Below are 26,045 nucleotides of genomic sequence, written 5' to 3' on the forward strand. Positions count from 1 at the left end.
TGTAGCAGAATTTATGGACTTGTCTTAAAAAGAAATCTGACTGTTGCCTACACAAAGCTACACTTCCATCCCCTCTGTGCTCCACTATCTTGACTGCCCTCTTATTTTGTAAACTGAAGTGGCAGATGTGGCATAAACTCCATTAAGACAGAAAGCGTAATTAACCGTAATGAATTATGTTACTTGGGACTGAGTGCAGTACATGTCTCCCTGATCAGGTGGCGCTATAAACCAGGTGAAGATGGGATGTCCAGCCTATGCATGATACAACCGCATCACTTACAATCCCACCCGTGTCACTTTCACCTCCCTCTGGCTGTAGCTGAAGGACAGGTTAAGAGAATTCACTGCACTGTGTATTTTGATTTTTTTCTTTTTTTATAAAAAACATGCTTCTCCGACAGTATTTGTTACAAGGGCCCCCTTCACAATAGAAATCGACTGGATCTCCGCTCAGGAGATCCTTATGGGTTGGGGGGTTTTATGCATCGCATCCAGTAAACGCTGCCATGGAAACTATTTCAGAAAAGGTTTTTTTCTTGCTGTTTTAAGTTTCTAGATGAAAAACGATTACACTTAATTATGGGCTACTCACAGGATTGCTAGTCTACTTCTGTCACCATGCAGTCTGGAAGAGGTGAGGAAAAGCTGATCTCAAACACCGGTGACTGGTAATATTTATACAGTAGTATAACCTTGTGTTTATTAGAGTTTGACCCTTCCGTTCTCGACAGCTAGATTTTTAACCATTCGAACTTTTTATCCAATTTTAGCTTTTTATTCATATCTTTGTTTTTAAAACCTAGCCTTTAAATGATTTTTTTTTTTTAATTATTATTATTATTAGCTAGTCCTTTTCTATTATGGCCCTAGTTAGATCCCCTTCTCAGGAAGTGTTGCAGTTTAAGATCGCTCCCCTATTTCGGCCCACGGCCAACCCCCACCCCATCCCCATCTACCAGAGATGACCCCTGAAAAAGGAGGAAAGAGCCCCTTTTCCCAATCGCTGAGATTCCCTGGTTGCTTGTTTGAATTGATCTCGGCGGTCCCCCCCCTTTAAATTTCAGGAGATGGGAGGGAAGTCATTTTATGTCCCACAATGCTCCTCCCTTCCTCCCTAACCCCCCATTAACAGGGCTCTGCAACACCTGTGGACGAGTTCCCAGTAACCCTCCCAGCACATACAGGAACCTGGAGGAGACACAAGAGAGAGGGCACCAGTTAGTCGAGGTTTTACACACACACACACACACACACACACACACACACACACACACACCAAATGAAGCCCTCTGAAAGGGACTCAGAATAGCTGCCGTCATTATTAGACACAAGTCTCATCTCCCCCTGCTTTTCCTGGAAGACTCTGGCAATGGGAAAACTAGCAGGTTATAGCATCACATGTGATGCAGAGGAGGAGGAAATTTGTATCCAGGTTGGCTGAAACTTGTTGTGATAACTCAATTGTCCAAGCAACAGCTCGGAGAAGAGCTCTTGGTTAAAAATCCAACACCTCAGTTGGTGGGCAGACAGAGCTCACAAGCCACAACCTAGACTGCCAAGGAGTCCTCCAGCAAAATTAAGACAGATGAGATTTGATAAGCCCTGATGTTTTGAAGGCAAAACACAACCAGGCTGACTTCATATTCCCCTGCTTTGGGGCATCAGATCAGCTTTGCAAACTTTCCATCTGCTGACTTTACTTGTCAAAACTCTTTGTTCCGGGTAAGAGTTTTTTTGGGGGAGGAGAAGAGAAATATTTAGGCCAAAGTTTTAAAGCTTGGGTGCATGATCAATGAGAGACCTGATTCTCAGCACCCAGAAATCCCCAGCTTCAATGGAAGCTAACGGTCCACGAAAGTCAGGCTCCTAAATCGGTGTTTAAATTGACCTTCGTCTCTTTGTCCGCACGTTAAGGGTGGGCAAACAGATTGAGCGTCTGGGCTGCTGGGTCTTCCGGAGTGTGCTGCCTCAGGGCTTACAATTTTTTTTCCACACTTCACACCGGTTTTGCTCAAAGACCTCAGCACCTCTGAGAGAAAGGTTGAGTAATTGTCCTCGTTTCACAGTGTGGAAACTCGAAGCAGGAGGCCTGAATCGCATTCTGCCACTCAGACAACACTGCCTCTCCTCACTTCCCGGACACTAAACATCTGGTTTGCTTTTCACCAGTTCTACTCTTCTGACAATTAGAAACTGACATTTTGCCGGAGGATCTTAATGCAGGTTCATCAATCAACATAAGCTCCACCCTCTGCCCCAACAAGGGAGACATCACACTTCCACTACAGATGGAGAAACTGAGGTAGAGAGAGGAAGTGACCTGTCCAAGGACACATTAAGTCAGCGGCAGACCCAGGAGACTGGCAGCTCCCAGCCCTGTGCTCCATACCCTTCACCCACCTGCCTTCCCACTTAATCTCTCTTCTCTCCATCAACTTCTCACCATGTTAACACTTCAAACCTATTTGCCAGGGGAGTGGGGGGGTGGAAAGAGGGGCAATGAGAGGTTTTAGCCCATGAGAATGGGAGCTAAAAGTCTACGCCCACCACCACCACACTGGCTGATCCAGCAGAACCAGCTACGGTCCCCTGTGTCCAAACTCACCTAGTTCGGTTTCTCTGCGTTGCCTAGACCCCGTAGAATGCAGCTAGCCTCTCCTTCAGCAGAGGCGGGAACTGCTCCGAGAACTGCTGCCAGTTCTCCTCGCCAACTTGGTCTTTGAAGCCATGAAGAATCTGAGGAGGAAGAGCAGCAAGATGGGAGTGCACAAGCTCGTGTGTGGGCAGGGGAGGTGGAAATACAGGCGCGTGGCTATGCCTACAGCCCTGTTACTGCGAGAATCCTGGGAGTTAGAGGAAGATGAACAGCTCCACCCACGCTCCGTGCGCTGCAGAGGGAAGAGGTGGACTCTTCCACTTCGGAGCTGCAGACGGGCCAGCACTGCGATCAGCCAACACTAACCCAGTAGCTGCAGGGATTCGTGCTGTGGGCCCACTGGTGAGGCCAAACAACAAATCCAGCCAACGCTGGCGGTTCCAGTGTTTAGTAATGCATATCGCCTGCACAACCAAGACACCATGACAGTGTCACTCTGCAGATGGAGGCCTCTGAGCGCTATAATACACACAAAGCCTCACCACCACCCTACAGGTGACGGGCTCCCCAGTTTATAGATGGGGAAATGGAGGCACAGAGCGCTGAAGTGGCAGAGCTGGAAAGACCCCATTCCCCGCCCAAAGCCATGAAAAGAACCCAGGAGTCCTGATCTCCCCAGCTCTAGCCATTGGAGAGCGCCCCCTCTCAGTCAGCGAATAAATGGAGCTAGAGACCAGGCCCATCAATTCACCTGCTTGCGATGACAAGGAAGCCCCTCCCCCACGGCATTAGTCTGCATAGTTGATCCATAACTGGACTGAGGGCTCAGCTGCGTGAGGCCTCTCTTGCCCCTCCCCCTTACGACGCGCGACTTACCTTATAAAACATGTCCCTCAGGTCGTCCTTAGGGCTCACCCACGAAGCAACAGCATCGCAGAAGAAAATAAAGTCCTGGAACAGGATAAAGGCGCTTGGGAAAGAGCCGACAGACCCCAGCACAGCGTGAATCAAGAGTCCCATGTTAAGGCCAGGCGGGACCGTTCGATCCAGTCCGATTTCCTGCAGAACTGAGGCCAGGGAACTTCCCCAGCAATTCCCGTAGCAAGCCCAGTGCTTCCGGATGAGCTGCGGCAAGTGCTGCTCAACCGTAACGACAGCAGCAATTCCACTCCAATACCAGCCTGGACTTAAAGGCCGCGAATGATGGAAAATCCACCATGCCCCTAGGTAGTTAATTACCCTACTGTTAAAAAATCATCCCTATTTCTACTATGATTTTTTTCTACGTTCAGCTTCCGGCCATTGGCTCTTGTTATGCCTTTCCCCGCTAGATTAAAGAGTTGGGTTTATGGTGTGAAGCGACACCGTCTTGGGGAATCTGTCCGATATCACAAGCAAAGCAGGGTCAGGGCTTAACAAGGCAAATCCCAGGCTGCTGCAGGGAGAGGCGCGAGTGGCTTGGACGGGGGAACTCTTCCTTCGGTCGATGCTACCCCCAGTGCGGCTCTACAGGGCGCTATGCTGCAGGGTCAGTGACTCAGTAGGGGGCACTCTCCCCTTGACATTAGTACAGACCCCAATACCCCAGTGCAGCACTAGGGGGCACTGTGCTATGGGGAGCGGGACTCTGTCAGGCACCCGCTCCTGGAGTCAGTGCAGACACTAACGCTCCAGTGCAGGGTGAGACAGTTCTGCGATGTCTGTCTCTCTCCCTTTGCAGCTGGGTAGGAGGGCATTGTGTGGAGGGAGGTCCAGCCAGCTACTCCGGCCGTCACGCAGTCCTAGAGAACGGCTGAAGCGCTGTTACCTGCACGACTCCGCCGGGATTCACCCCGATCATCATGCAGATGCCGCGGAAGGCAGAGTCCTTCTCTTCGTTATCACGGATGTTCCGCAGAGACGTACACCTGGAAGGTAGAGCACAGCCCACGATCAGTGCCGGAGGGGCTGAGCAGGGAGCAGGACCATTAGGCTGAACAGCTGCACATCCAGCAATGCCGGTGCACTGGTGCCACCACAGCTAGGCAGATGAGCCCGTGGCAGTCGAGCCCAAGAACCAGAGCTAAGTTACTCCCTAGTATAGTAGAATTAGCACCTGGGGATCCCCGGTGTTAGTGCAGAGACCTCCATGCCAGTATTAGCTTCTCATCCTTCTGTCCCTAGATACCTGACAAACGGATCTCCCCCAGACTCAATGGCAGCGTTGGGATTAGCACCCAAACGCCCAGTCCAGTACCTCTCCATTGGCCCATCCTGCCTCCTTCCCCGCTCAGTAACTCATCTGAGGTTTCAGATACTGCGATAACTCGGGGCCTTTTTTCCCCTGGGTCGCTGGAAGCCGGCTCTGTGCTATACTTGGCCTCACTCGCCTGCTGGGGCCCGGTCTGAGCTACCGTTCACGCAGTTACGCTGAGCGCTGGCATCCTTGTCAGCACACTGCAGCGTTAACAGATTAAAACACCCACCTGGGGAAGTTTGGGGGGAGGGGGGGTATTTTTAAACAGGACACTGAGTTAGCTGGAGTCCAACTCCCCCCAAAAACTTCTGTAAGATCCCAACCGGGGGTGGGCGGAGTCTCTATTAAAGCAAAGTCTCTGTTAAACGTAGCCAGCGCTGCACTGCAGATGAGGCAGGCAAGCTTCTCTCTAGGGAAATCGGAGCTGCCGGCTCCCTGGGGAAGGAGTCTGCTGCTCCTGTTCCCAGCCTTTGTTTACGGAAACAAGCCCCGGGTTGTATTCCCTTTGCTCAGGGGACTAGTTTAGTCACCCCCTCTGCCAGAGACATGGGGGAGTCTGTGGGGGAGGTCCCCCAGGACAGAAGCTTGCTCAGGTACGTGCCAGTTCAGTTAGAACCTCTCCCTGGTGTGGGATCGCGCATCGAGTTTCACCAAACCCTTTTGAGAAGCTGGGGCATGCAAGGAGCAGCCGATCTGGAGACTCAGGAAAGACCGCCACAGGGAGGGGTTGGGGGGGGGGGGGGGGCTGGAATTATTTCTAAAGACTGGCAAATCCACCCCCCAAGAGAAGATGGAGGGTGAAGCTCCATCCACACAGACACAGTTATGCAATACACAGCCCTCACAGATGGCAGGTAAGTGTCACACCCACACAGAGCAGGCTCAGGTCTGGATATGTCAAATGCTATTTCAGGTAGTTTCATGGCCCCGGTTGCTGTAGTATCTGAGAACCTCCCAATCCTCCTCACAACTGAGACAGGGCAGTGCCATTATCCAGATGGGGAAACTGAGGCAGAGACACTGGGTGACTTGTCAGTGGCAGAGCAGGGTCCTTGATTCAGGTCCCGTTGAATCCCCATTTCAAGCATAGACAGGCACGCGTGCTGCCCCAGTTCACCCAGCTCCATCCCACAGGCAGGATCTCATCTCGAAGTTACCCAAAAACCCCTGCTCCCACAACTGCACTGGGCAGTATGGGCTTGGGGCTTTAGGATCCCAGAATGCACTGGTGCAAAGAGCTTGGCAGAAGAGCCTGGACCACTGGAAGCTTTTTGCCAAGATGTCCATCAGGCCGTGCTGCCCCTTGGAACAGACCACCTCCCCCCAGGCAGCAGCCATGAACGCTTCAGCCAAACACCTGTTCTCTACCAAACGCTCTATTTCCCCCTCTCCGACTGCGGTTTCACTAACCAGGGTCTGATAAACTGCTGTAGCATTGGCGCGACCTCTTGAGGGCAAACGTAACCCAGGCGTCCGATGGTGATGGCTGGAAGAGAGACAATCCCATCACGGATCTGAGCAGTGAGTATGTCCGGAGGACGCGGCACACGCCAAGAGAAGCAACTAGGGAACTGGGAGAGCGAAACGCCTTTCCCCTCTCGAGTGGCCAGGTCAGGTCTGGCCAAGATCAACAGCGAGCTGATGGGCCATTTGGTAGCACTGGTCCAGTTCGCCTCAGCAGCGAAACAGAAAACTGGACGGGCCAAAGACCGAACTCCCATCTTGGCCAGTGGCTGCCCTCCAGGGCGGAGCTGATGCCCAGAGGCAGGAACTGGTGTTTGGGAAGCTTGCTCTGCTGCTGTCAGGACTGTACATGTAGATTTTGGCTGTCGACTGGCTTCTTTCACCAGGCTCAAGGGCCCTACCCCAGGGAAACCACCTGTAGAAAGTGGGTCTACCCTTTAAAGGCCCAAGGACCAGCTGTTCCAGGGCAGAGCCCCTTTAAGAACAGGTGCCTGTGTGCAATTCTGGGCTGGGGGACAGGCCAGCAGCCCTACCCCCATTTAAGGGTGGCAACAGGGAGAGCAGCTCCTCCATCCCCCCTATTGACTCCCATTTAGACACATTTCCAGCCGATGGCAAATCGGTGTCTCCCTGGTCAGACCTTGTTCCCACTGGCGTCCAAGCCAGTTTCGCTCTTGGGAGTGAGATCAAATAGCGGGATTCACTCCAATCACTGCAGTCCCTCACATGCGCAGAGCCAGAGGTTGGGGGTGACATGCTGGGGTCCCCAACTCACCTGTGTTCTCCAGCAGCGTTTTGGGGGTGTTTGGCCGGTTGATAATCTCCACTAGGTTGTTCAGGACCATCTGGACGTACGGCTGCATTTCCGCCCCTGCCAGGAAGGAGAGTGCGGTCAGCTCCATCTTTGACGTGGCTCATTAAGCTTCCCCCTAGGGCAGATCTCAGTGAATGAATATTCATTCACAGCCCCTCTGAGAGGCAGATCGGGATTAGCGCCACTGCAGATGGGGAAACTGAGGCACGGATAAGGAAATGTCCAAGATCAAAGAGTGGCAGACTAGACAAGGCCTAGACTAGGAGTAGAACCCAGGAGTCCTGACTCCAGCCCCCCTCCCCACACTGTACACACAATGCCAGAGCCACCGACCCATTGCATGAGGTGGGATCTCCACCTCTCTGTGGTGCAGGGACTGATCTAGCACTAAACGCCAGGGTTACTGTATCCAAAGCAAGCTGCGATGCAGCTCCCACCAGCGCCCCCGGCTCAACAAGATCAGCCCCAACACCTGCCGGCTCTAACTCCGAGGCACTAGACAACCCCTAGAGCTCACCACCTCTCCCCCGAGGATGTGTGCTGGTGCACTACCCTCTTGTCGGCAGGGAAGGACGCAGCGTGGTCGTCCCTAACAGCACTGGTGTGGGAGTGAGAGAGCAGCAGAGGCCAGTGCCAGCCTGGCTAGCTCTCGGCACGCTTACCCATCTGCATGCAGATCTCCCCAATGGCCCAGGTAGCGTTATTGCACACCGAGATAAACTCCGGGTTCAGGTTGGTGCCCAGGATGGGCATGAACTCAGCTGAGCAGAGAGGAGGAGGAGGAGGAGGAGGAAGGACATAGAGTTAGTGCTGTAGAGATCGCAGGTGGGGCACATACCATCTAAGGTATTGTACCGCCCCTCCCATCACCGTAGTATCTGGGCACTTTCTAGCTAAAGTCAATAGCAGCACAAAGCCCTTGGTTGGCTTCATAGAGTCTCTGGCTCTTTTCGGGACCAGCACTGTGTGAAGGGGCCTACAGATGAGCCAGTTCTTCCTCCACGTGGTACTGGCTGGAGCCCCGACCTGAGACTGGGGCCTCCTGGTGCCAGGAGCTGCCCAAATACAGAGCGAGACAGTCCCTGCCCCTAAGAGCTCGCAGGCCGGACAAAGGAAAGGATCCTCACCCCCATTTTACAGAAGGGAAAGCTGAGGCACGTACGCTATTTAATGACTTGCCCGAAGTCATGCAGGGAACCTGTGCCAGAGCTGGGATTGAACCCAGCGTCTCCCATGTCCAAGCCCCGCTCCCCAATCTCAAGGCCAGCCTGTCCCTCTCTGCCGTTCGCTCTGGATCAGACAGTATGAATACTGTGACGGTCATAGCAAGAGCTCCGCTTGACCAACTTCTCCATCACTTCCAGAGGCAAGAGGGCCCCCGTGACCGCGGCAGCAAAGTGAGGGATCGGCACAGGGACCTACCGATACAGGGCTTGACGTGCATGAAGCAGGCTTTGGTGAGGTCTCCCAAGAGGGCGAAGGAGCTCTGCCGAACCTCCGGCATGGTGTCCTGCACGGAGCAACAGGGAAGGGTTAGACTGGGAGCGAGTCAGCCGCCCAGGGACGCAGCTGTTAACCCAGGGTCCGGAGCCGGCTCACCTGCATGCACTGGAAAAGCAACGTCATAATGTTGCTTCTGGCCACCAGCTGCTCCACGTGGCACCCTAAGCCCTCCGCCAAGCCGCTCAGCAGATCCAGCGCCACGATCATGAAATCTTTGTCGGGGGCCTCATACTGGTCCGGTTGCTGATTGTACATCTGATCGGGAGAGGGGTTAAAGGCAAAGTCTTTTACCAAAGGGAACCCCCCACCCCCGAAACACCCTCAGCTCAGAGCCCTACGTGCTGTGCTTGTGGCCACGGCACTGGATTGGTGCTCAAGAGACCCAGATTCAATTCTGAGCTGAGCACGTCACTCCCCTTCCCTGGGTCCCACCTGTAAACCGGGGAGAAAGATGTGGCCTTTGTCTCGTCTATTTCAATCGCAGGTTCTTTGGGACAGGCTGGACTTTTGTCCCCACAGCTCCCGACAACGGGGCCCCACCTGCACTCGATGCTCCCAGGCATGAGTGCAAGACGAAGGACAACGGCCCAAGCTCCCTGTCTCACCTGCCGCGAGGAGTCCAGCACTTACCATGGCCTGCGCCAGCGTTTTCTGCACCAGCGTCACGCAGCGCTGGTAGACGGGTTCACAGTACGGAAGGAAGCCACTCTGGAGAGCGGTTGCTACAGACGACAAGCACTGGAGAGAGATGTACGACACCTCAGAGAGGACGTTCAGAGGGGTCCGTCAGACCTAACCCCTCCTTTTATCCCGATCTCACACAGGTCTGTTCCAATTCACACATCGCAGGGTTTTATCCTTCCGATCCCACCTCTCCCCCTCCCCAGGCTAAGCCACCACACTACAACTCAGGCGTCAGCTGCTGCTGAAGATGGGAGACCATGATACATGACTGTATCTCCCAGCATGCTCTCTCCCACCTGTTTCTCAGTCACTCACTTCTAACAGAGGGAAGAGATCCTTGTCCTCATCCTTCAGTTCATTCCACTTCTGGATCAGAGGGGGCATCAGCTTCTGGATATACTCCTACAGGAAGGAGGCAGGAAAAGAGACCAGTGTTATCATGGGGGGGAAGGGTTAACACTAAGGTCTAGCATGGGTACTTTTATATACCCCTCTCCACCCCTGCATCACCATCCGATCTGAGTACATTGCACTCTGTAGGGCTGTGCTCTTGTCCCCATTTTACAGTTGGGGAACTGAGGCACAGAGAGGTTAAGTGACTTGCCCAAGGTCTCATGGGGAGTCTGTGGCAGAGTTAGGAACCGAACCCAGGTCCCCACGCCCCAGGCTACCGTGCTAACCACTGCACCATCCCTCTCCAGCAATCTAAGCTCAGCCCAGAACTCTCAGAAAGCCAGAACAGTCCACACACTGCTTCAGGATTCGAATTTTCTTCCTTCATCATTGTTCCTGGGTGCGGAGCTACGTGGAGCAGGCACCAAGGGAACCTGGTAACGCAGCCCCAGCGGTTGCTGACAAGCAAGTGCTGCACTGCGCAGCTACTGGTACTCACTCCACCCACGTCAATTGCTATCCCCTCAGCAGCAGCAAGTTTGTAAGGGCAAGGAATGGAGGGGTCAGCAGACATCAGGGGAAAGCGGCCAAGGTGCTTTATTACTGTCATGCTGTGCGGGTGAAACGAGGCTGCAGCAGTTGGCGTGTGAATGCTAGCACCGGTGCCCCCGGCAATCAGTCGGATGGAGGGTGTAGGCGGCACATACCGGTTGGTTTAGGTGATGCCCCACGGAATCGGCGAGGGTGCCAATTGCATCGTACAGGATCAGCAAGTTCTTGTGCTGGTATTTCCCAAAGGCAAACACCAGGGTGTCCAGGATGAAGCTGAGGTAAGGGACCAGCTCCGTGCAAGCCTCCTCCTCCAGGGTTGCAAAGGCGCTGGGATGGGGGGGGGGGGGGGGGAGAGGGAAGAACAACAAACAGCATTAGCCCAAAGAGAACCTGACGGGTCCCAGGAAGCCGCACGAAGCCGGCGGCAGACTCAGCAGAGGGCAGCCAGGTAAGTCCAATTCAGAAAGCAGACGAAACCCACTTCGTTTTCCCTCTTGTAATAAAAACAGCCCATGAAGCAGCTCATTTGGGCCAGCGTGAGCTGGCTCCCCACACCCCACGATAAGCACCCCAACCGCTGGCTTTGACCAGAAGCACCGGGCCGTCTCCCCACCCCACGGTAATTCTCCGGATCAGACCCACGCTATTACAGTCAGTCACGGTTAAGATCAAACTTCAAGTTCCTCATCACGTCCAGAGAAAAGCCTGGCGGGAGATGGGGAAGCTCCAGCTTGAGGAGCGACCATGTCTCAAGCCAGGCCTCACATCCAGGACCAGTCTAGGCAGACCGTGGATGTTGGAGAGGATGGCTCTATGAGAGATGGTTACTGCTCTCCTCAGTTCACCTGCTGCAGCGGCGATACAGGCACCAGTGGCTGGTCCTGGGAAGCTGACGCTAGCCGCAGATCGTAGCCAGGGTGACTACAGATGCTGGTTAAGAACAGTGGCTTGCGTAGCCGCTGGCAAACCTTCGCCGATATCCCAGGGGCGTGATTCAGGATTAAAGAAGCTGGGGACTGCAGCTGCGGAAGGGGAAATCTGATCACAGGAATCTGTCTTTAGCATGGGAAAACCTCTCGGCACTGGTCTGCAATTCCCACGCCCCAACACCGCCCCACACTCCCAGGTACCTGCAGGCTGCCTCCTGCACCCTCTTGTTGCTGTCGAGGATGCGTTTGAGCAGCTCCGTCATCAGCGGCTTGAGGTGCATGTCGGGGGGCTGGCTCACCACCCAGTGGGCGTAGCGGCTGAGGGTCCAGCAGGCGATGGAGCGCACCAGGGCCTTCTTGTCCGAGAGGCACTGGATCAGGTGCGGGATGAGCTCAGGGAGGTAGGGCACCATGCCCTGCATGCAGCCTGAGAAGAGGGGAATGCTCAGAGCCCAGAAGAGGGGGTAGAAGGGTATGAGCCCTAGTCTCTATTGGGCTGTTCAGCCATGGCTCCCTCTAATGATGCTCCTAGGTACTGCTGGGCCTACCCCCAGCAGTCAGAGTAAGGACACTCACTATCCCTGATCCCCATCCCTTAGCAAGCATTAGGGGTCTCTGGGAAGGATCAGCTGCTGGGACACCACCCTCTTAGCCTTTTTCTTTTTAAAATAAGCCAATCACGTGCCACAAGTTCCTCAGTCCCAAAGCATCTGAGGCAGGTGGCAGGAAATACCAGCGCCAGTGGACCTGGGCACATAAGAGGATTGCAGGCCAGGGTTCAGTTCCAAGCCTCAGAAACCTCTGGAACTCATTGCCACAGGATGCCACGGAAGCCAAGAACCTAGCAAGAGTCAAAGAGGGGTTGGATGTTTATATGGATAACACGGATAGCCAGAGGCAGAGCAGTCACCAACAAAGCATTGGAAGGACATAAAGCCTCATGCTTTGTGGTTTAAGCTCATCTGATAATTAGGGGTCATGAGACATCCATTGGGGATAGATTACCCCCCCATCTGCTCCTGCGGGGCTCTTATGCCCCCACCCTGTACAGCACTGCACACTAGATCGGTTAGGTTGCCTCCCCACCACCAAGCATCAACTGGCCCCGGCAGGTTGCTTGGTGGATGTGATCCATCGCCGCAGCTCCCACGCATGGCACTTGCCTTCAGCAATGGCCCCCAGGACTAGAATGCCGGACTCTTTGATGACCCACTCGGGGTGGAAGAGCAGCCCCTTAAGCAGCGGGAGGAGGTGCGGGAGGAGCTCGTCTCGGAACACGTTGGCCAGGACGTCCAGGGCCGCGGCCGAACACTTCCCTGCGGGGCGGGAGATATGTTCATTATTCATATTATGGCAGAGCCAAGAGGCCCCGACCCCAGCTCAGGGCCCTGCTGCACCAGGTGCTGCACACACAATCCAGACTGTCCCCAGCAGGCAGCACTTAGGACACCCGGCTTTTCCGGGCAGGGTGAGGATGCTGCCGCACTACGGCCAATGCCTTGCTACGGTGTCACCCGACCATCCCCTATTTTACATTGACAACGCTCTGCCCAAACCAGACCTGAGTGCGAGCCCGGCCCCTCCCCGACCTACTCAGGTTCCAGTCCGACAGCGTGTCGTCGTCGTCGTCCTCATCCTCCCCGTCCTCGTCATCCTGCGTCCGGTCCTCCTCGTGCTGCAGCGTGACGGTGCGCGACTTGTGGAAACGGGGCTTGATGTCCTGCTCGCTGTCCGGGATGGCCTCGTCCTCTTCCACATCCCCCTGGGGCGACAGAGAGCGGTTCGGATACGGCAGACAGCCGTAAGACAGTTCTCAGCGTGGGGCGCTCCGGAGAGCGGCGACCCTCTGCCCTTCCCCTTAAACAAGAACCACAGTCGGACTCCAACAGGCGTCTGGGGGTCCAGCTACACCGCAGCTGGAGCTGTAATTTCCAGCCTGGAGAGACGTACCTGTGCTAGCTCTGATCGGGCTAGAGCACTTAAAATAGCAGCAGTCGCAGCGGCTCAGGCTAAGCACTCTGAGCAGGATTCTGCCGGAGACCCCGGGGACATACTCAACCAGCAAGCCCACCGTGACTACATGTCTGTCTTTAGCGTGCTAGTTTGATCAGAGCAAGCGCGGGTGCATCTCCCCGAGCTGAAAATGCCATGTCCCGCTGCAGTATAGCCGTACCCAAAGATACACAGCCTGGGAATTCACATACCCCCACTGCACGGCATGGCCCACAGTGTTCCTTAAGTGCTATGGGGAAATTTGGGGAGCGACTCTGGCGCTCATCTGACCTCTGTGCCTTTGAAATTCACCCCCGTGGCTTCACAGCACACTGCTCAGGCCCTCATGCCACATGCATCTGCTCTGCACACTGAGCTTCTGTCAACCCCTCTCTCTCTACAGGGGAGGTGTTGGCACCCAACCGAGAAAGCACTCTCTGCCCCGCTGTTGAGAAGCGGAGGGTTCAGCCATCATCAGGACAATACCTAGCACGTCTCATTGGTAGATCTCAAAGCATTTTACAAAGGAGGGCGGTATCATTATCCCCATTTTACAAGGGGGGAAACTGAGGCACAGAGAAGGGAGGGACTTGCTCCAGGTCACCTAGCGCACCAGTGGTGGAGCTGGGAATTGATTCCAGCTCTCCTGAGTCCCAGTTCCCTGTGCTACCCTCCACTAGAAATGAGGGGCTGTGGGATCAAGTTTCTGGGTTCTCGCAGGCACGGTTTTGCAGAGATCTCGCAGCAGTACGGGATGCCCGGCCCCTGCTAAGGCCACGCCTGTACCTCACATGCTCCTGTTTTAGATCCCGGTCACGCCTCCTTGGATCAGACAGTATGAATACAACCACCATCATTGTCATCAGGTTGGAAATTATGCATCACTTCCAGGAGGTCATGAACCGGTACCTCTCCCTCACCTTAACCTATGACCTACAATATTGCTAGAGGTCCTCTTCCTTATTAGGTGTATTACGGTAGTGCCCCAGGATCAAGGCCTCATTTTGAAGACGCAGTGCCTGCCCCAGATAGCTTTCACACGAAACAGAAAGCGCTATTCCCACTGCACAGATGGGGAAACTGAGGTGTACGAAGATTAAGTGACATGCCCAAGGCCACAACGGGGAGTCTGTGGCAGAGTCGAGACTAGAACCCAGGTCCCAGTGCAGTACCTTACCTGCCAGCCCATCCTCCCTCTAGGAAGGATCCTATGAAACTGGGAGCTTCGCTGCCAGCAATCCACAGACGGCTGCAAGGCTCCCCTTTCCATGAGCGTGCGTAACGTGGCCCTGGACAGGACGGTCCTGGAGACTGATGCCCTGTGCCCAGGGTACAGCAAGCCACGCTTCACTCCTAACACCCACCTCACTGCCTCAGTAGCTGGATCTCAGTCTGGCCCGCTCCTGACCGTGCCACAAGAGGGGGCTAACTAGTGCCAATGGGGCGGGGAGGTGAGTGACTGGATGTGAAGGTGAGTCCCAGGAGGGGACTGAGACCTGGTAACTAGCTTTACTCAGGCTACCCAACGGCCACGGCGTCCAGTAACAAAGACTCAGGTACTAATATATATATTACGGTAGCACCTAAGAGCCCCAGTCATGGGCCAGGATCCCATTGGGTTGGGTGGTGTACAAACACCAAGAAAACAGTCCCTGCTCCACGGAGCTCTCAGCCCAACTCGATTAATGCTGAATGCTTTGCTACACTGCAAACACAAACACCCTAATAAATCAATACGGCTGGCAGGCAGCTCATTGAAACCGATTTTGATTTGCAAACAATGATCTAGGTAACTTGGAGGCAGATACAGCTCCCTGCCCTTTGAAGGGATGATTTGAGAAGAGAATTTCACACACAGCAGGTTTCAGTTATCGTATTTAGCAGGCATTAGTCCCATTTGACAGTCAGGAAGGACTAAGGCAAAGAGAAAGGAAGGGACATGGCCGAGGCCACAGGAGGAGGCAGTGTCAGAGCTGGGGTAGGAACACAGGCATCCTGGCTGTCCCAAGCGCACCCCCCCACCCCTTTGCATCGACAGACACATACCTTTAGCAATATGATATCGATTTCAGAGTATTTCATTCCATTCACCAAGATCGGAATCAATCTGTCAAGAGGAGCAGGAATAAGGGTGGATTCAAAAATCAAGGTCTGAGTAGAGGGAGGTGGAAATCACAGAGTGGGGCAGGCGCCTATAACCAGCCACTACTAGAGAACAAAGGGGACAACCGAGCGAGTTGTTTTGTGTTCTAAATGCCTTCAATTGTTCGGTTATTGAAACCGCTTGCAACGAGCCAAGAGCTTCAGACTGAATCTGCTTGTGCAGAGCCTCCGAGCCAACAGCCGGACAGGCACAGGACATCGGAGACTGAGGCTACACCTAAAATGCTACAGCACAGACTCACTACAGCAACAGTTCTCCTGTCGCCCTAGTTAATCCACGTCCCCGAGGGGCGGTAGCTGGGTCGACGGAAGAATTCTTCCATCGACCTACCACTGTTTACTCCAGGGGTTACGACTCCACAGCTGTGTCTCTCAAGAGTGTGGATTTTTCACACCGGAGAGACGTAGTCATACCAACTTAGGTTTCCAGCATAGATCAGCCCTGAGCAATAACCAACATCCAACCCCCCTGTTCAGGCTTATCCAATACTTGGAGCTAGGCAGTCAGCTCTCAATGGGTTCTGCCCATTTTACAGACCAGCAAACAGAAGCGGCTAGTCCTTGCTGAAAATCAGTGGCAGAGCGGAAAAGAACCCAGGAGTCCTGACTCCCAGCCCCCACCACGCTAACCACTCAACCGCACTCCTTCCCCAGAGCTAGAGATGGAATCCAGGAGTCCTGACTTCAAGCTCCCAATGCACTCGCCCATAAATCCCATCTTCAATTATTTAGTTAAAAAAAACCAAAACCCTCTTTGCACTAAATGTTCCTTCTTTTAAAATAGAAGGAAGAGAATTTTATGGTGTCTGCACACTGCATGGAACCTAGGCGTCAGACTTCCAGTCCCCTGCTCTAAACCTCTAGATCACCCCTCGAGTTGGGAATAGAACCCAGGAGTCCTGACTCCCAGCCCCGCGCTCAGTCCATTGCCCCTAACCGGGGAGCCTGAGCAAGGCTACTGATCAATGCAAGCCTAGGGTGTGGGTGAAGGCAAAGATCAGGCACTGAAGCAGCACCAGAGCACTCAGTCCTTGAGACACATGCCAACCCAGCTAAGACACACACGAGCCATAGTCAGCTTCACTGTAGACAGCTGGTTCTATTTCCGGTCTGGCCAGCTCATGTGCACACCGCTTACTAGGAAGAGCGGCAGCAAAGCTGAAGCTGAACTGGCAGCAGAAAGGGATGCGTGCCTGGCCTTCATCTGACCACCTGTATCACAGGCCAGAGCATGTCACCCAGCAGGCCCTGTACTTAGCCCAACCACGAGACCCTTAAACATCAGCAGGGGAGCAAACACCCTCACAAGCAACAGCATTCGCCTGTCCTTTCCTAGCGTGCCTCCAGGGTTGCTTAGCCCAGCTCTCTGAACCAGTCGCCCCTTACTGGCTGCAGTGGCAGCCCCAACAGGCTTCCCAACTCTTCCCCGGCTTGTACAGAAGCAAGGCTACTCACTGCACTAGATGCGAGGACAGCACCTCTTTGCAGATGGGCTGCTCGGCTAGCGTCAGCCAGAACTCGCAGGCTTCCAAGGCCACGTTCTCGTCGTTGTCCTGGGTCCTCTGCAGCATGTACTGGGGAGAAGAGCAGCGCTGATAAAACGCCAGCTTCAGGGCAGGCCCGTGGCACAGCAGCTACCGGCTCAGATCCCCCTGCCCGCGCTTTGTTTCGCCCGCCGTGCAAGGAGAACCTCATGCACTTGGCTCCACTAACCCAACCAGCCTGAAGATGAAGCTAGATACGTTTCTGAACGTTATTTGCCATGAACGCCCAGGGGTGGCCTGCGGTAGCAGGAGACTATAGTCAATGACCCAGGAGGCCCCCGTCAGCCCTACGTGGTGAAATGCCAGAAGGCGGACCAACCTGGCTGATCCCAACCTATGCAGGACTCAGCATGTTCACCCTGAGTCACCAGGAAACCTGATGCTAGGGGGCACAATCTATGGGGCATTAACCAACATCCCAAAGCTTTGTAATCAAGCCAGCATCACATCTCCGGGTAGGGGCAGTCACCCGCCTCCTGACCGAATGCCAACTGGGGGGAATTGCCTTTAAAACACAGGTGTGAAATTGGATGCTGTTGGCCTGCGGCAAACCGACAGCCTAATGCAGTGGCTCTCAAACTTTTTTACTGGTGACCCCTTTCACATAGCAAGACTCTGAGTGCGACGCCCCCTTATAAATTAAACACACGTTGTTATATATTTAACACCATTATAAATGCTGGAGGCAAAGCGGGGTTTGGGGTGGAGGCTGACAGCTCGCAACCCCGCCCATATAATAACCTCACGACCCCCTGAGGGGTCCCGACCTTCAGTTTGAGAACCCCTGACCTAATGCATCAAGCACTAGAGCATGAAGAGGACGTGACCCCTACCTCGGAGGTTATACCAGGGAAGCCCAGCTTCCTGGACTTGTCTGGGCACAAGAGCAAACCCAGGCCGGGCATGGAGCAGGCAAGCAGCAGCCAAAGGGGGACGCTCACACCGACCTGAGAAACTGGTCACAGTGTAAGCCAGTTTACTAGCAGGTCTGTTGCTCCTTCTCCCCACCCATGCTTGGGCCAGCGTTTACATTCTCTCTCTCATACACACACACACACACACACACTGGAGGCAGTTAATTGCTGATTTGACCCCCAGCATCCCAAGAAAGCCCATTCCGCCACAGAAGAGCCTGCGGGATCCCGCTCTGGGACTCACCTGAATGATACTGTGCATGTGAGGGATCAGACGATCGATCCGGACCTCTAGCAGCATCACCAGCGCTCGGCAGACGTTCTTCCGAACCTCGGGGTCTTCGTCCACCGCCAGAGCGAACAAGTGCTACGGGGAAAGGGGGAGCTGGGACTCATCGACACCAAGGGTCCCTAGAGCAGGAATTCCCTAGCTGACGTCCATGGCATGGAAGAGAGAGGCCTAGCCAGTCCCTAGGCCACTGCCTGACAGGGCTGGAGCAGGCCTGGGTTTCAGACAGCGCGGTTCTGGTTTAACTTGGGTGGGGGAGGGATTTCTACACACAACAGAGCCTGTGAGAGCCAGGGGAGAATTCCAGTGCACTGGGCCGTTTTGCGCAGGCCTACACAGAGGCAGACCTGTAGTACAGGAAGCTACGGATATATTCGGGACTGCTCAGCACAGGCCAGAAGTCCGGGGGAGGGGGGTTAAAATGGAGGCCCGAGTCGGAGGCTAACACAGGAGGGAGATACGAGGTGGTGTTTGTACAAAGGAGCCAGACAGAGCTTGTGAATATTTGTCACCCCCGTCCGGGAGCAGGGCTCCACGGTTCTAGGCACAGATACAATAATGGTCCCTACCCCCCACGTGGCAGACAGTTCGGCTCAGGGGACAGCACCCTGGATTAGGAGGCAAGAGACCCAGGTTCTATTCCTGGCTCTGCTGGGTGACTTATGCAAGTCACTTCACCTCCGTGACTCGATTTCCCCAACTGTAAAATCTCCTTCATAAAGTGCTTTGAGCGCTACCGATGAAGAGCTACAGCTGGGTGTTATCACCACACTGGCGTTCTCTGGGATCGCAGGCTGTGGTGCACTCAGGGCGGTCTGCATACAGGTGCCTCATGGGAGAGCTGAGGACACCAGCAACATTAGGCCAGGCACGTCTGTCTAAGACCATCCAGGCACAGTGCTGCACGTGGGTCTGGCCTGCCAGCGAGAGTGGGTTGAAATGCCTCCTGGCTCCTCACCTCGATGAAGGTGTCGATGTTATCCATCAGCGCCTGAGCTCGGTCCATGATGAACTGATTCACACAGGCGATGGCATGGGACCTGATCGGGGGCGGGGGGGAGAAAAAAAGATAGTGGGTCACTGAGATATTCTAGGTGGTCACCCCGCCACTCTTGTGAAACAGACATCGGGAGGCAGTGTGGCCCCACTGGATAGACCTGAGTTCTATTCCTGGCTCTACTGGATGGGTGACATTGGGCAAGTCACTTTTCTTGGTGCCTCAGTTTCTTCACCTGTAAAATGGGGATAATGGGACCAACCTCCTTTGAAAAGTATTTTGAGATCTACAGATGAAAAGTATTGCATGAAAGCTAGGGATTGTTCCCGGGGTAGTGAGCTCAGCTTCCATGCACAAAGGAGGTGTGTGTCACTGCTCAAACAGCAGCCCCTGTCTAGTCATGTCAGGGCTTGACCTCCGATCTTCCCATGGGTGGGGACATTAGTGGGACCAGTACACAGCTCTGATCTCAAGAGCTCTCCGCTGTTCTGTGGGCTGCATGCAGGCCCAGCTCAGCCCTTCAGCCTGTGCAGATGATGGAACCCAGTGGCATGTAGTTCACCAGGATGGGGTTCTCTTGGGAGAGCCTGTAGAAACCAGGGGGCCCTATCTGGACATTAAGGGGGGGGGGTTGCCCTGGGGTTCCGGGGCCAATTTCTCCTCCTCCACTGTGGTGCAGAGGGTAAGTTGGTTCTTTCACCCCAGAAGGGACAGCATGGAGATCGAGAGGAAGGATGTGGAGTGGTTAGGGCACTACCTAGAATTCGAAGATGCAGGTTCAATTCCCTGCTCTGCCACCTACTTCCTGTGTGACCTTGGGCAAGTCACTTAGCCCTGCTGTGCCTCAGTTTCACATCTGTACAATGGGGATAATAGCCCTGCCCCACGGAGGGGGGGGGGGATGAGGATTAACATATAAAAGATGGTGAATGCCCCGATATTGTCGTGATGGGGGCCAGACAAGTAAGATAAATCATACAGGAGAGATGCTACTTAAATCTCATTCGGAGCATAACGTTGTGTAGCAGGATTGCTGTTCTAACTGGCAACTTGTACAGAATTGTCACTGCTCCTTCTGGGTCAGTTGTTGAACACTGTTCAGCTTACTGAGAAGCACGGGGCCATGCATTCTGCTCATCAAGAGATAGCGGGGGGAGGGAGAAACGAGAGAGATCCTCCACTTGGAAGCTCATTGGCATCTTGCCAGCGATCATGGTCTGGCTCCGGTACCAGCCCAGAGACATCCCCCAAAGCAGAAAGCAAATGCACTCAGGAAAGGAAAGTGGGCTGTTCCGAAGGGGCGGGCTCCATCGAGGTTTCATACACGCACGCCCAACCCATACCCCAGCACTACAGCGAAGAGCGCAGCACTCCCCGCACCGCCAGGCAAGCTAAGACGCACCTGATCTTGGGGCTGCAGTGCTTGAAGAACTGAAGGAACTTGGGAATCATGATGTTCAGGGGTCGATTCAGAGCATCGCTGTCCAGGAGTTCGGAAGAATCCTCACAGATCTTCTGCAAGGCACCGAAGGCCCCCTAAACACAACAGACTCGTCAGCTCACTCACAGAAGGGTCCACAAGGAAAGAGGACTCGTTAGAGCCTTGTAAGTAAGAACCCCGGGTTATTGAGAATTCCTCTAACCCAGGATTCCTTTTTAGCCTTCCCTCAGAACCTCAGCCAACTCCCCCAGAAAGCAGCCAGTGAAGGGCCCAGTTAAAGGGAGGGCTCTTGCAAGAACCTGGATCTTCAGAGCTTGTGCTCTAGCACCGCACATGCTGTGGGGATACTCCTGAAAGTGACACAGGCTAGCGGTCTGAGCATCCCACTGAGAGCCAGGTGTTCCGGAGCCCCACCCCCAGTTCTGTGGTTACCTGCACACCTCAAACCGGGAGGCATTCCTTAAGGCTGGGAGGTACTATCCCACCACAGCTGGGGAAATGGAAGCACAGAGAGATTTAGCTAAGGTCCCACAGGGAGTCTGTGGAGGAGCTGAGATTAGCACCCAGATCTTCAGAGTCCCAGACTAGCGCCCCACCCCAAGGCACGACGCTGGCGGCTGACTACAGAGCGAAAGGGAAGATTGACATTTGTATGGTGCTCGGGAGAACAATGCAAAAATAGCTTTGGACGGACACACGCAGGTGAAATCTAAACTCAACCCATGAGTGTTGACAAAGAAGGGATGGAAAATGTCGCCTGGCTGCTTGTGTGCTGCTGTGAGCACTCCCAGACCCAAGCACAATGGTTACCATTGAAGTTATGGTGAGAACCACAGCTATGTAGAAGGCAACGCTATCACTATCACCAAACCTGAGGAAGGCAGTGTGGTCTAGAGGGCACGTCACTGGACCACCTGCTGCGTGACCTTGGGCTTCCCACTCTGTGCCTCAGTTTCCCCCCTCACTCACCCTCTCTCGTCTATTTAGACTGTGAACTCTTTGGAACAGGGATCATCACTCCCCCTAGCAACTTCAGATGGACACAAATTGGGGTTTCACTGGACCCAGACAGTAACTGGACCCAAGGGCGCTCCGCTGCAGGGTGTGGGAAAGTACTTGCAAGGAGCTGCCAAGATTTAGCCTTATCTACATCTCTGCTTTGCACAGGATCCAAGTTCTGTCCCACCTCACTGGAGAGTTTCACAACTAAACCAAGGCGCTGCTGTCCCCGCATCTTCAGTCTCAGACTAAACAATAGTAGCATTGATGGAGTCAACTCGACCCCTCTCCTGATCACTTCGGGAAGGTATTCATTTCAAAGGCCAGACAAGGCAATTCAAATGCTATTAAGCAAGGACAGTCTAAGCCCTTGTCTATGCGGGAAAACGGAGTGGAATAGTCGTAGCAGTATAGCTAACATGAGTGCTGGGAGGAGTTCTGTCCACTTCCTGTTCTCTTTATGTCTGTCCCCGTCCCCCCCCATCCTCACTCCAGGATGGAAGGATCCAAACTAAGGGGTATTGCAACCTGGTGCCAAGACCCTCTGTGACTGGTCACAACGCCACTCACTCAAGTTTGACCCAGACGTCCTCCATTATGACAGAGGGGCAGCTGGGCCAAACCCGGAGTGGGGAGCTGGGTCCATCCCCCTGAGCAGGAGCAGCCACTAACGGGCGAATTTGCTCTCCAGCCTCCCTACCCCAAGTGGCTTTTTTTGGAAGAGTGGGGGCCCCCCCACTTTCAGATTTTGTCCCAGGCCCTGAAAAATGCCCATGCAGCCCTGGGAAGGACAGTACTTTACCCTACCCCAGTGTTTTCCATCTGCGGAATTCCAAGTGCTCTCCCCTCACAGAACCCTTATCTAGGTATTTACCTTGTCTGCCAGTGATGTTAGAGAAACATGAGATGCTTCGCGCGGGGGGGGTGTCAGCAGTGGGGATCACACTGGGGGCTGCTAGATCTAAAAGCACGAACATCTACTCTCTGAGCTAGAAGACCCACGTTTGTCAGCTCAAAAGCTAGACAGACTCATGAACTATGTACTCTGGTTCAATCCGACGGCTAGAGAACCATACTCCACAAGTGTGGGTTACATTAGGAAAGCAGACCCATTTTACAGAGGGGAAACCGAGGCACGATACCATAATACAGAAACATGGACATTTATCCCTATGGGAATCAGACTGAGATTTGACAACTCAGTTCACTCCAGGGCCACCCAGCTGGGCTGGATTTGAGCAGGTGACAGAGTTTGCCTTCGATACGCCCAAGCCGAGAGAGACCCTGACCTAATCCCGCGGTCTCCTCTCCCCTGACACCGTCTTACCTCACACGTGTTGTAGTCTTCGGAGTTCAGCAAGTTGCATAGCTGCGGCAGGAGCTCCGGCCACATCTGAAGCTCCCCCTTGGAAGCTATGGTGGTAATTAGAATCCCTGCCAGTTGGAAACACACATGACATTTCACGCCTTGTGGTAAGCTCTGGTCATTTCCCACCCCAAACAGGTATTATCACGATCCCCTCCCCAATGCCTGCTCTAACACCGTGGGTTTAATCAGGCCTCCAATCCCCTAGAACCACACTACAGTCAGACCCTTGTATCTGTCCGCTACCCCTTTAGCGGTAAGAAGGGGAGGTCAGTTTTCTCCAGGAACCACACGTTCCAGAAGCAGCGATGCTACCTGAACTGCCCGGCAAGGATCAGGACCGGAGGCTTCTACACAAGAGGATTTCTGAGCACACCCTTCTCGTTACAGACACATTCTTGCTCCGCATCGGTTCTGTGCACCTTTGACCCACGCCCGGTCGTTTTACTGACTTCGACCTGACTGACAAAGTTTTACCCGCATAACTAGGTCAGTAAAAGGCGTGATTATTTTAGCAACAGATATGCTGGTAGAAGCCCTAGTACAGTGTAACGGCATCTACATTAGGAGACAGATTTGCTGCTTTAGTTATGCCAGCATAGTTAAGCCTTCACACTTAGGGTACGTCCACATTACCCGCTGGATCTGCGGGTAGCGATCAATCTATCGGGGATCGATTTATCGCGTCTCGTCTAGACGCAATAAATCGACCCCCGAACGCGCTCCCCATCGACTCTGGAACTCCACCAGGGCGAGAGGCGGAAGCGGAGTCGACGGGGGAGCCGCGGCCGTCGATCCCGCGCCATGAGGATGGGAGGTAAGTTGATCTAAGATACGTCGACTTCAGCTACGCTATTCTCGTAGCTGAAGTTGCGTATCTTAGATCGATCCCCTCCCGCCCCCCAGTGTGGACCAGGCCTAAAGGGTAGACAAGGCTAGAGTGTTTTATTCCTAGTGGCCCTGCAGGAGGTGGTACAGCTACAGGAGAACAAGCAGGGTTCAATCCCACCTCCTGCATCAGCGAAGTCCCCATCACCGATTCTTCACTGCCGGCGAAGCAGGAAGAGCTCAGGACCAGTGATTAGAAACCGACACAACATGGGCCATCGAGGATTTTCCAGGCCAGCGAGCACAGCCTCGCTTTAAGGGGATCATTACGATATACTCCTCTCCCCTACATGCAAATGTACTTACATGGCATCAGCTACTTGAAATTGGACTAACTTCCCACAGTGCCACCCTGTCCCTTCCCCGCGGCTCTTACCGATAGTGGCTCGGATAAGAGAGGAAGCGTCGCCAATGTTGTTCAGACATTCCTGTTTAATGAACTCCGCCACGGGCTGGGGGAAGCTCTGGTAGTGCGCCTTCACGTTGTTCTTCAGGATCAGCCCGCTGAGCGAGCGAGTCGGTTCGTCTGGTTAGAGAAAATTTTTGGAAGGGGGGGGGGGGGAAAGAGAACAAAAATAAAAAAATTCCACCAACAGCTGTCGCTGCTCCCCCTAGAGGTGGCTGCATGTCTGCGAGTGATTCGGGGAGAAGAGATTTCTATACATATCGAGTCGGTAAAGCACTCTGACAGGCTGTAGGGTGAAAGGATATCAAGCATGTGGGTTTGCTTCCCAGGTACATGTGCCTATAATCTCAATGCACGCAAAGGTTTAGGATGCAGTATCTGCCTTTTGTTGTTATAGTCACACTATACCTTCATCTCCAAACACAATGGCTTGCCATTCCTCTCCGAACACAACCCCCCTTCACGATGTGCTCCAAGGCTTTGCATTTCCCCTGAGACAGACAGTACCAGCCCCATTTTGAAGAGGCCCAGAATGAGCAGGAGGTGAACTCACTTACTGAAGAGGTCTCAGCAAGTTCAGCTGGGAATAGAACCCAGGAGTACTGACTCCCAGTGCCCCTATTGTAACCACTAGTCCACAATCTCTCCCGCAGTTGGGAGCAGAACACTGCAGGCTCAGCTTGGAGAGGGAGCCTGGCCCAGTGGTTAGAGCACCATGGGTTCAATTCCTGCTCCACCTGAGCGATCTTGGGCAAGCCATTTAGCCTCATCGTGCCTCAGTTTCCCATCTGTACAATGGGCATAACAGCACCTCCCTGCCTCACAGGGTGTGTGTGTAAGATTGTGAGGCATCCAAATACTATGGGGGGGGAGGGGGCAGATCAGTACCTAACAATCACAGACTTCCCATCTCCTGCTTAACTACTGACCCAGTCTTCGTCTCATATAGAGGCAGAAAACCGAGGAGTCCCAGATCCCTACTCTAAGCACTACCTCCAAGGTTTTAGGAAAGTCAGTCACTTGCAACAGAGCCTAGTTTTTGCAAGAACCCCTGTGGAAAAATCATTTCTAAAGCATTAAAATTTCAAGTTTACAAGATACTCCAGCAAGAACCTTGAGGGGCTTAAGGTGTCAGGCCTAGATCAGATACAAGCTCATTTAACAAGCAAGAGGGCCTAGCTCAGATATGTCTGTGGAGCCCGCCCACCCCCCCACCGGTAAGGAAACCCACCTCCCAACACTCAACTTTCTATTCTCTTGCTCAAGCGAGTTATCCCAACAATCCCCAGCAAAGGAATTTCGCACATAAGAGACACTTAACGGCACAGGGACAAGTCCCCATGCGTCTTCCATCCACTTGCATCACAGCAGACAACGTACCTTCCGATTTCAGCCGTGTCAAGACAAATATCAGGTAGTTATTGAAGTCGGGGAATTGGTTCAGTTGTTTCAGTTTCTACAGCGCTAGGTTAAAGAAAAAGGCTCACAGGAAGGCTGATGCACGGCATCTGTTTGGACCAGAGCGTCGCAACATTAAGGACCAGATGGGCACGCTGCCAAGCTGCATGTCAGTGACACAGATTCTTCGAAGATAACAAAATAAGTCCACGGGCAGGAGTACTAAAATTCCCCCCCCCCATTTTAAGGCTATGCAGGGCACCTCGACTTAAAGGGCATTCGCTTTCAGCACAATTTACACAGCAAACATACACAACTTGGTTCTGCAAAGACTTTCTAGAGCGCAGAATGGGGCTTATTCCAAGGATACATCTTGGACAACACGCTGCGTGGCCGTGTTAGGAGACTGGGAATCTTTGAGTAGCTGCAGCACTTGCTGTAGTCCCTGCTCATCTGGCTGCCAATCCATGGTGC

The 26,045-nt window shown here is 53.7% G+C and overlaps 1 protein-coding gene and 1 non-coding gene across 2 annotated transcripts; both read right to left on the bottom strand.

Annotated features, from left to right (window-relative positions):
* Positions 1–380: 380 nt before the first annotated feature.
* On the bottom strand, positions 381–26,040 carry TNPO2 (transportin 2). The gene is made up of 24 exons (XM_065419711.1): positions 25,942–26,040; positions 25,554–25,629; positions 24,144–24,293; positions 22,841–22,947; positions 20,476–20,609; positions 19,035–19,116; positions 18,032–18,154; positions 16,785–16,903; positions 15,213–15,273; positions 12,768–12,936; positions 12,338–12,490; positions 11,376–11,601; positions 10,401–10,572; positions 9,616–9,702; positions 9,247–9,354; positions 8,713–8,871; positions 8,536–8,623; positions 7,776–7,874; positions 7,075–7,170; positions 6,246–6,321; positions 4,407–4,506; positions 3,476–3,550; positions 2,609–2,739; positions 381–1,191 (listed from the first exon to the last, which is right to left on the bottom strand). The coding sequence occupies exons 1-23, from the start codon at positions 26,038–26,040 to the stop codon at positions 2,632–2,634; spliced, it is 2,667 nt and encodes an 888-aa protein (XP_065275783.1). The 3' UTR covers positions 381–1,191; positions 2,609–2,631.
* Positions 13,990–14,057, bottom strand: LOC135892100 (small nucleolar RNA SNORD41). The gene has a single exon (XR_010562294.1). It is a non-coding gene; the product is annotated as a small nucleolar RNA SNORD41 (small nucleolar RNA).
* Positions 26,041–26,045: the final 5 nt, after the last annotated feature.

This window comes from Emys orbicularis, chromosome 19 (genome assembly GCF_028017835.1).
Source record: "Emys orbicularis isolate rEmyOrb1 chromosome 19, rEmyOrb1.hap1, whole genome shotgun sequence".
NCBI classification, from domain to species: Eukaryota; Metazoa; Chordata; order Testudines; family Emydidae; genus Emys; species Emys orbicularis.